The sequence below is a fragment of the Corvus brachyrhynchos genome, unplaced genomic scaffold, assembly GCF_000691975.1.
Source record: "Corvus brachyrhynchos isolate BGI_N302 unplaced genomic scaffold, ASM69197v1 scaffold15, whole genome shotgun sequence".
In the NCBI taxonomy this organism is placed as follows: Eukaryota; Metazoa; Chordata; class Aves; order Passeriformes; family Corvidae; genus Corvus; species Corvus brachyrhynchos.
The window spans coordinates 6,732-16,096 of NW_008238349.1; the positions used below are offsets into that span (position 1 = coordinate 6,732).

General features: G+C 63.2%; 2 protein-coding genes and 1 long non-coding RNA gene across 3 annotated transcripts; 2 read left to right on the forward strand and 1 right to left on the reverse strand.

The window, feature by feature from the left end:
* The first annotated feature begins 2,517 nt into the window (after positions 1 to 2,517).
* On the forward strand, positions 2,518 to 3,982 carry LOC103616334 (claudin-4-like). The gene is given in 2 exon segments (XM_008634490.2): positions 2,518 to 3,792; positions 3,795 to 3,982. Coding segments are annotated over 2 exon segments (627 nt in total). The 5' UTR covers positions 2,518 to 3,260; the 3' UTR covers positions 3,890 to 3,982.
* A 2,469-nt stretch (positions 3,983 to 6,451) lies between these two features.
* On the forward strand, positions 6,452 to 7,496 carry LOC103616335 (claudin-3-like). The gene has a single exon (XM_008634491.2). The coding sequence runs from the start codon at positions 6,672 to 6,674 to the stop codon at positions 7,314 to 7,316; it is 645 nt and encodes a 214-aa protein (XP_008632713.1). The 5' UTR covers positions 6,452 to 6,671; the 3' UTR covers positions 7,317 to 7,496.
* A 328-nt stretch (positions 7,497 to 7,824) lies between these two features.
* Positions 7,825 to 9,016, reverse strand: LOC108446972. Its single transcript, XR_001862316.1, has 2 exons — positions 8,925 to 9,016; positions 7,825 to 8,701 (listed from the first exon to the last, which is right to left on the reverse strand). It is a non-coding gene; the product is annotated as an uncharacterized LOC108446972 (long non-coding RNA).
* Between the last annotated feature and the right edge of the window lie 349 nt (positions 9,017 to 9,365).

The window sequence follows — 9,365 nt, forward strand, 5'->3', positions numbered from 1 at the left end:
CACGGCTTTGCCGTGGCATCCCGCTTCCTCCGAGCATCGCCCCTGGGAGACCCCCATTGCACCGCCCGTGACCCCCTCCCTGATCCATCATCTCCCCCATCCCTTCGCCAACCACCTTGGCAGCGCTTGGGGCTGTTGTCCCTGTTGGGAGCCACTTGTTGCTCAGAAATTGGACAGAGTTTTGACTTTCAGAGCGACTTCAGGCCGAAGGTCCCGTCTCTCCCAGCGGGGACCCCGCAGGTCCCGGCGCTCGGCTCCCCTCCCGATAAGACTTTGCTTTCCCATAGTGAGAAACAACCTGACTGTGCATATTTGAGTCGGTCGGAGGGGTTTATGTTGGTCAAGGATGTTTTTTGGGAACATTCAGTCTCTGGGCTGCCGGTAACTAATCCTCGGCCCTGGTGGGGGGGGGCTGGCCCCCTCCCCCCCGGCAGGGTTGTTGGCCGTGCCTTGCTTGGCAGATGTGAAGCCAGAGATCCCGGTGGAACATCGTTTGCTGGCAAGTCTCACCTGCCTTTTTGGGACCTTGAGGTAGCCGGGTTGGTGGGTCCATGCGTGGGTCCTGGGGGATGAGGGGCTCTCGGCTCAGTGACACGGGGTGTGTGAGGTGGGACTGTCACCTGTGTCCGGGGTGGGGATGTCCCCAAACCCTTTTTGGCAGGAGGTTCATGCCCCAAGCCCTCTCTCTCTGCAGGGTGTCCTCTACCCTGAGCAAGGTCAGGGTGACACAGCCTCTGCTGTGCACCCAGCAGTGCCTGGCATTGTGGTGACACTGGGTTTAATGTCACCTCCCTGCCTGGGAATGGCCTCACTGCCCAGCTGAGGAGCTGCAATGTGTCCCCATGCTGGTGAACATGGGGACACACAAGTGTCCGAAGGTGTTTCCTGATGGATATGCCAGGATGGGAGCTCTGCCCTCATCAGTCCTCGTAGTGCAGTGGAAAAGGGATGGGACCCCAGGCTCCCACATGTCCTTCAAATCCCACTGGATTTGGGGGTGGGAATCCACACCTGTCTGGGTGCTGGAGCAGGTGGTGGGGGGTGAAGGCTTGGGATGGGTTGAGTGTGTTGAGTACCCCATTTTGGGGTGGAGGAGCTCCCTGCTGAGCAAGTGGGCTGTGGTCCCACCAGGACATGTGCCTGTGCCATGGCTCCTTGCAGGTGACACTGGGGCAAAGCTGGGACTGGGGTCCTGCAGGATGGACTGGGAATGAGCACTGGGATGGGGCTGTGGGGCTGGTGTCCATGAGTGGTTGGCCTGGATGGCATGTCCTGAGGTGCTCGGTGGTCCCACCCATGCTGCAGCACCATCCTCGGGCTCCAAGGGCACTGGGGTTGGCTGATGCTCCTCTGCTCCGTGCTGAGCCGGTGCCTGTTGGCCTTGCTGGCCGGCAGTGCTGGGCACATGGGGCTGGCGGTGCTGTCCAGGCAGGTGTGGCACTGGGGAAGGGCACAGGGGCTGCCCCTGTGTGGCAGCTGCCAGTTGGAATATCTGTCACGTTCCAGCATTAATTACAGTAATTGGCTGTCAGAGGCTGTGCTGGTGCCTGCTCTGCCTCTGAGGGGGAGTATGAGCAGCTCAAGCTTTGATGCTCTGTGCACGGGGGAGTCCCTGTCCCCACCTTGCCATTTGTCCCCAGCCCAGAGACATGTCCCCACGTGTCTGCAGGGACACGGCCCATGCGAGCCACACACACATGTGGGTGTGTGCTTCTCTCCAACCCCAAATAATGTGGTGGTTACAGCAGCTGGCTGGGAGGTGAAAGCCTCAGGCAGAGTCTGGCCCCGGCGGGGATGCTCTGGAGCCTTGTAGATTAAAGGGAGCCCTTGACCACAAGGCTCTGGCCGCAGGGTGGACACTCTGGTATGTGAGCAATGCGGGCGTTCCAGCAGGACAGAGCACAAGTCAGGCAGGCAGGACCCTGACCATCCCCTTAGGCTGGGGTCTGCTGTGAGACAGGGGTGTCCCCAGGCATCCTCCTGGCACTGCAGTGCACGGGCCACCAGGCTTGTCCCAGCACACTGGGACGTGATGCCCAGGGACATCCTGGCACCAGCACCAGCAGCTCCAGAGTCTGTCATACCAAGCAGACCACAAGTGGTTGGATCGTGATGGTAACGCCAGTGTTTGGGAAAACTAAGATTATCTCAGTGCCTCTTATCTTTTCAGAGGCCCAGGATTAAGCTGGGGTGATGAAACAGTGCAATGTCCATCTGTCCGTCTGTGCCGTCTGTCTGGTGTTGTGCTGCACCTGTGCAGGTGCTGCAGGGGCTCGGAAGGAGCGGGGAGGGGACCTGTGTGGGAGTCATGGATTAAAGGAGGACAGGTCAGCTGCAGTATGGCATCAGTGCTGGCACTGGACTGGCCTCGGCACTGGGATCAGTGGGTACGGCACTGGGGCACTGCGAGGCCGGATCTGCCCCTCACAGCCCCAACCCACCCAACCCCACCAGGCAGGCAGTGGGACATGGGCAGAGCTGGGGCTGAGGGTGGCTGTGTGAACCCTGGCTCAGCACTGGAGCACCGGTGGGCTGGGTTTGGGGTCTGCACCCCCCATTGCCCCAGGCAGTGCTGTCTCTCCTTCATGGGGAACCGGCAGCTGCTCCAACCGGTTTGTGGGTCTGGGTGGTGACACCTCCTGCCCCAGGCCTAATGGAGGGCAGGGAAGTGCTGGTACGGACGCCAAGGAGCAAACAAGGGCTGCTTGTGTCCTGCCGGGCACAGAGCCCAGCAGCCAGGGAGGACAACGTGCTGCTCCCCCAGCACAGGGCCATGGCGGGGCCAGAGGCTGGGCTGATGTTGGAGCAGTCATCATGAGCTGGAGGGAAACTGAGGCATGAAGGCGTGAAGGAACCCCATGCAAGTGATGGAGCAGAAGGTGCTGGCAGTGATGGCAGATATATCCCGGTGCCTGGACACCGGCTCTTCCCCTCTGGCATCACGGGCTGAGCCCCAGCGCTGCCCTGGGCATGTCCTGCCTGCCCACAGCAATGGGATGCACTCCTGCACCTGGGTGGCCTGATCCCGGTCCCCTGCATCCTCCTTCGTGGGAGCAACCGGGATATTAAGTGTCATCGCTGCAGGGAGAAATACAAGTGGAAGAATCCCGGGAAACTGGTTCTGCCCCTCCGTCCGGTGCCGGCGGCAGGCCGGCGGCTGCGGCGGCGCTCCTCCCTCGGCAAAGGCATATAATGCCTGCCATGGTCCCGGCAGCCGGCACTGCACGGCGGGAGGCGGGCAGGGGAGCGGGCAGCGAGCGATGGCCTCCATGGGGATGCAGGTGCTGGGCATCGCCCTCTCCGTCATCGGCTGGTTGGCCTCCATTCTCTGCTGCGCGCTGCCCATGTGGCGGGAGACGGCCTTCGTCGGGAACAACATCGTGGTGGCCCAGATCATCTGGGAAGGGCTGTGGATGAGCTGCGTGGTGCAGAGCACGGGGCAGATGCAGTGCAAGGTGTACGACTCGCTGCTGGCCCTGCCGCAGGACCTGCAAGCTGCTCGTGCCATGGTGGTGGTGGCCATCGTCCTGGCCATCCTGGGCACCCTGCTGGCCGTTGCCGGCGGCAAGTGCACCAACTGCGTGGAGGACGACACCGCCAAAGCCAAGGTCATGATCCTCTCCGGCATCATCTTCATCGTCGCCGGTATCCTCATCCTCATCCCCATCTCTTGGTCGGCCAACAGCATCGTCCAGGACTTCTACAACCCGCTGGTCTCCGACTCGCAGAAGCGGGACCTGGGCTCGTCCCTCTACGTGGGCTGGGCGGCCTCGGCGCTGCTGCTGCTGGGGGGGGGATCCTGTGCTGCCCCTGCCCCCCCCGCGGAGAGAAGCCCTACTCCGCCAAGTTCACGGCTGCTCGCTCGCTGCCAGCCAGCAACTACGTGTAGGAGCCGCCGCGCCTGCCTGGACGCCCCGGCCGCTCCGGGGAGCGGGGACCTCCCGGGACACTCAACCTCGCCGGCTGGGACTGGCCGGGCGCCGGCGCGGTGCGAGGGAGGGCAGACAGAGCCGCCTTTGTTTCACCGGGATTCAAGCCGGTTCTTTAGTCTCGGCTGAGACAGGGAACAAGGAGATCCTGTCCTGGCTGCCCGCGGTGGGAGTCCTGCTCCCCCCGGAGCATCCAGCTGAGGCATCTTCTCCGAGACATCGCCTGATTCCCTCCTCGAGCATTTCCTGGCTCCCGGTATCGGGGTGCGCCATGTGGTGACACAGCTCGCAGGAGCCCGTCCCGCGGGTGGCACAGGGCTCTGTCACCCCGCGTGGAGCTCCCCGGGACGTGTCTGTCCCTCGGGGTGGGTGGCGGTGTCGGTGCTGGCAGGGACAGCGAACCTGTCCCACGTGGTCACGGGGACGTGGTGGCTCTGCAGCCCCCGGCAGGGTCTTGAGGGGTGACAGGGGCTCTCACCTGCCTGTTCCCTAAATTTTGACTATGACCTACTTTCGGGGCTCGGAGCGGCCGTACCGAGTGTGATTTCTCGCGGCAGCTCCCCAGGGCGGGGGCATCATTATCCTGGGAGTGGGAAGGCAGCGGCCGGGCTGGGAGAACCGGTCGGGGAGGCAGGACCGGAGCGGGGCTGTGCCCCCGCATGGAGGGGGCGACTCCCGGACCCGACTCTATCGCCCCAGAGGGGGGTGCCTGGGGCCGGGAGTGGGGTCTCACAGTCCCCCTGGCTGCGCTCCCGTCCGTCCGCGTGTCCAGCCTTCCCGCATTAAACGGCAGCTGCTCAGACCCTGCTGTGCCTCGTGTTCTTTACCCTCTCCAACACCCGCCTGGGTGGTGGGACAGCCCGGTGCTCTATGCCCTGGGCTCCCGCCCCCCTAAGAGATCACCCAAATCTGCTCCTCGGAGCCTCGTGAGATCCCCGCCGCCTGTTCCAGCCCTGGCATCACTCGCCGCTCCCCTCCCGAGCGGCCCCGGAGGTGACAGCGGCTGCTTGCGCGGCACAAAGCCTGTCCCACGCCTGACCCGCCGCGATCTTCCCACCCGAGCAGGAAGAAGGTGGCGGGCGCCCACCGGGGCGGGTCGGGGCGCGCTGGCCCCGGGGCCACCCCACAACCCCGGCTGGGAGCGCCCCGGGGCCGGCGTGGGCAGCGCCGGGTGTTTTGCCTAACTCGCTTCGGGCACGGCAAGTGCTCCTCTGGCTTGGGAGCATCCTTCCTTCCCACCTCGGGGCTCGTGGGGACGAGGGGCGACTCCGCCTGGCTCTGGGTGTCTCATCTGGATCTGAGGGCTTGAGGGCTCCCAGCTCCCCAATCCCTTCGTGGGGCACGGGAATGGTGGAAAATGTGCCTGTAGCCCTATGGTGCCGGCGGCCAGGTGGGAATGTGAGCACAATGCTCTCTCGAGGACCCCTGGGGAACCATGGAGCCACCACCTGTCCCCCTGCAGGCGGTCACACACCCTGGTTTGGGTGTCTCCTGTGGCCCAGGTCCCGCTGGCTGGGGAAGGGTGCCCGGGATGGGTCCCATCATCCCGGCCCCTGCCTGCCTGGAGCACGGGGAGAGGGACTGTGATTTTAGCCCAAAGGGTCTTTCACGGCCCAGGGGATGCAAAGTGCCAGTGCTGGGTGTCCATCAGGCTGCTGAGGGATGAAAGGTGCTGGGGAAGGAGTGGGGATACAATGGGAGAGGAGAGGCTGAAGTAACCGAAACCGGGACAGGGGAAATGATGGTGAAACCTCTGGCAAGAGCCGCAGGGTGTGCCAGGCACAACCGATACCCGCTGAACTCAGGGCCATAAAAACCCGTCTGGTCCCAGCCACCAAGCGCAGCGCAGGCACCCACGGGTGAACTCTGCTCCGTGAGGGGCTGAGCTGGGTTTGGGCTGAGCCAGGGCCACAGCGGTCACATGTGACCATGATGGAGCTTCTGGTGTGTCCAGCATGTGTCCCTGTACCAGCCACCCCTCTCCCAGGGACACCACCTGTGTGACCCCATAGCCCCTCACCAGGGTTTGCCCTCTCGGGGCTGCTCTGGGGTGGTATCGCAGAAGGTGCTGAGACCCAGAGCCGGGATCAGAGCAGACCTGAGCTCTGACTGATTTCCATTTCCTCCTGGAGAGGAGATCCCGGATCCAAAGGTCGCTGCAGCATGGCTGTGAGGGCAAAGCCAAACTGGGAGCAGGCACTGCTGAGGGGGGTGGGGGGCTGCCTTCCCTGCCCGTGTCCCTGGCATGAGGCTCGGGGCCGGGGAGGCTGAGCACCAGTGGTGGAGTGGGACACGGGGTGGGCACTGGGGGTTGGCCAGTGACATGGGGTGAGTGTGGGGCGGGGATTTTGCCCTCTGGAGCACTGGGGGATGGGCACAGCGAGCCCCCTATCCTACTCCCCAAAACCCATCCCTTCCCTGACACTTGCCATGCCCTGGGAAGGGGCGATGGCAGAGGCTGTGCTGTGCTGTGGGGCCAGTGTGACACACAGGGGCTCCTGCACCTTGGCCTGCTCGGGGCCTGGGTCCTCAGAGCCACACGTGTCCCCATCCTGTCCTGCAGCACCGCCCCATGGCATTCATGCCCCCATGTCCCTTGAGTCCCCGTGTCACTCATGTCCCCATGCTGTCCTGCAGCCATTCCCACCCCGGTGGGGAGCAGGACATACAAACAAAGCCCATGCTGTCCCTGGCTGGGGGCTGTGCCTGTGACACCTGTGCCCTGTCCCGCAGGAGCTGCCGATGGCGATGATGACCATGCAGATGGGAGGGCTGATGATGGCCGCACTGGGCTGGCTGGGCTCCATCCTCACCTGTGCCCTGCCCATGTGGAAGGTGACTGCCTTCATTGGCTCCAACATCGTGGTGGCCCAGGTGTTCTGGGAGGGGCTGTGGATGAACTGCGTCTACGAGAGCACGGGGCAGATGCAGTGCAAGGCCTACGACTCCCTGCTGGAGCTCACCTCCGACCTGCAGGCTGCTCGTGCCCTGGTGGTCACCTCCATCTTCGTGGCCTTCCTTGCCTTCCTGATGGCCCTCTCGGGAGCTGACTGCACCCGCTGCGTGGACGACAACGGCACCAAGACCAGGATCTCTGCGGTGTCAGGTGTCATCTTCATCATGGCCAGCATCATGCTGCTCATCCCCGTCTCCTGGTCTGCCAACAGCATCGTCAGCAACTTCTACAACCCCATGGTGCCTGAGGCCCTCAAGAGAGAGCTGGGGGCTGCCCTCTACATTGGCTGGGCCTCCAGTGCCCTGCAGCTCTTCGGTGGCGGTGTCCTGTGCTGCTCGGGATCCCAGTCCCAGCAGGACCACTACCCCAAGAAGTACCGGGCAGTGAAAACCTGCGGCCCGATGGGCTATGCCATGAAGGACTATGTGTGAGCCACTGTGCCCAGGTGCCAGCCCAAGGCAGAGCACCACTGTCCCTGTCCCATGTCCCCATGCCACCCCTGCCCATGCACTGCCTCCTCCTGCCCATCCCCACGCTGGCTGACCCCCAGCACGGTCCCCATGTGTGCCCTTCCCCAGGGCAGGGACTATAAACATCCTGGTGCCACCAAGGCTGCCTGGGCTCATTTTGAACAGCGCGGTGTGGGGAGGATGGTGATGCGTCCTGGGGGTGCTGTGCCCTGCCAGCTGCTGTGTTCCAGCGCCTGGAACATCCCATGTTCCCGTGGGGATCAGCTCCTGGTGTTCCCTGCAGCAGGAAACTGAGGCAGGGAGAAGATGCTGAGAGCTGAGAGAGGCACAGGGGGACACCAGAGGCTCTCAGCCCCCGTGGACTGGGAGGGGACCCCAGACAAAGGCTTGAACCCCCCCTCCCGGGCTCCTGGCCACCCACCCTGGAGGGTCCACATTCCCCCTGCTCTGGGAACAGCACACAGCAGGCAGACAGCAGGGACAGGGTTTATTGAACAGGCAAGTGCAGGGCTGGGGACAGCCACAACCCCTGGCTGCTCAGGGGACAATGGGGAGGGAGAAGTAGGGCAGCTACGGATGGGCACAGGGACACGGGGGACAAAGCACAAGGGTGACAAGAGCCATGGGGAGGGTGAGTGTGGAAGATGTGGGATGCCCTGGGTGAGGGACAGGGACAGACACAGCCATTGCCTCACATTGGGGAAGAGCTCCTGAGGGGAAGGATGCAACCTGTTCCCAGGACCATGGGAACAGGATGAGCAGGAACAGGTCTGAGGGAAGGGAAAAATGAAAAAAGCCCAAATATTCTAGCAAGAAATTTGGGTAAAAAACTTCCCAAGGGAGCAGTGGAGGAGGAATTGTGGAGGCAGCCCAGCAAGGGGCTGGGGGAACAGGCTGGGCAGGCAGTGCTGGGTGGGGAGCAGCCACCAGCTCCCCAAATCCCTTCCAAACTCATTTTCCACCCAGACCATTAACTACAAAGCTGTGGGAAAATGAGAGATTCCAGCAGCTGTTGTGGGATGAAAGGCGGATGTGGCACTTGGAAAGCCTCTCCAGCTGGGAGCCACCTCAGCATTGCTGCTCCGGCTCTGGATGTGGAGGCTCCTGCACCTCAGGGCTGGGTTCAGCCCTGGGAAGGATGAGGATGGGAAGCCACAGCACACAGTGATGGGGACCCACCCCTAACAGTCCCCAGGTAAAGACTCTGGGGGTGGGAGATGAAGGAGGATCCAGATTTTGACCATGAGTGCTGAGGTGGGTGAGGTGGGGAGAAGACATCCTGGACTGGACATGCCTTGGAAAGCAGCCATGTGGGTCTGTGAGATGTCATGGTGAGCGCTGAGGTGCTGGGGACAATGCCTGAATGTCAGAGCTAAAGGTGGTGCCCAGGTGACCCTGGCAAATCCAGGAGACCCTCCCCATGCTGAGGAGAAGACAATGGCCCCAAGCCCAGACTTGGGGGAGAAGGAACCAAGAAAGGGAATGGGGAAACTCCCCCAAAAAAACTCCCCCTGCCCTGCTCCAGGAGGGGGTCACTGGGCTCAGTTTTATAAGGGGCCCAGTGCTCACCCCCCCTCCAGAGCCATGCTGGCTCTCAGCCTTCCTCCAGGTGCGGCACAGGGCACTTCTGGTAGATGTAGACCACCCCGGAGATGTAGCCGGTGCCCTGGGTGCTCTCCTCCTCGGTGGTGGCCCTCTCCCAGTATTCCACCTCCTGGGCCAGCAGCTTCTGCCAGGCTCCGCTCCGCTCCAGCTGCCCCATCGCCGCCTCCAGCTCCGCCTTGTACCGCAGGTTCGAGGGGTTGCTCCTCGTCGTCAGGCACAGGAAACCGCCTGCAGGACAGGAGACAGGTAACGCTGACACAGCGTGTCCCTCTCTGGGGATGGCACCCCCTGGCAAGGGTGGGGACACGGAGAGGCACTGAGAGCCTGCCAGGAGTCAGCGCGCAGGGAACAGGCAGGGCAGGGGCACAGACAGGGCATGGACAAGGCAGTGGGCAGGGCACAGAC

What these genes read in the sequence shown, in the direction of transcription:
- LOC103616335 (XM_008634491.2), top strand. Translation starts at nt 6,672, where the DNA reads ATGGCGATGATGACCATGCAGATGGGAGGGCTGATGATGGCCGCACTG.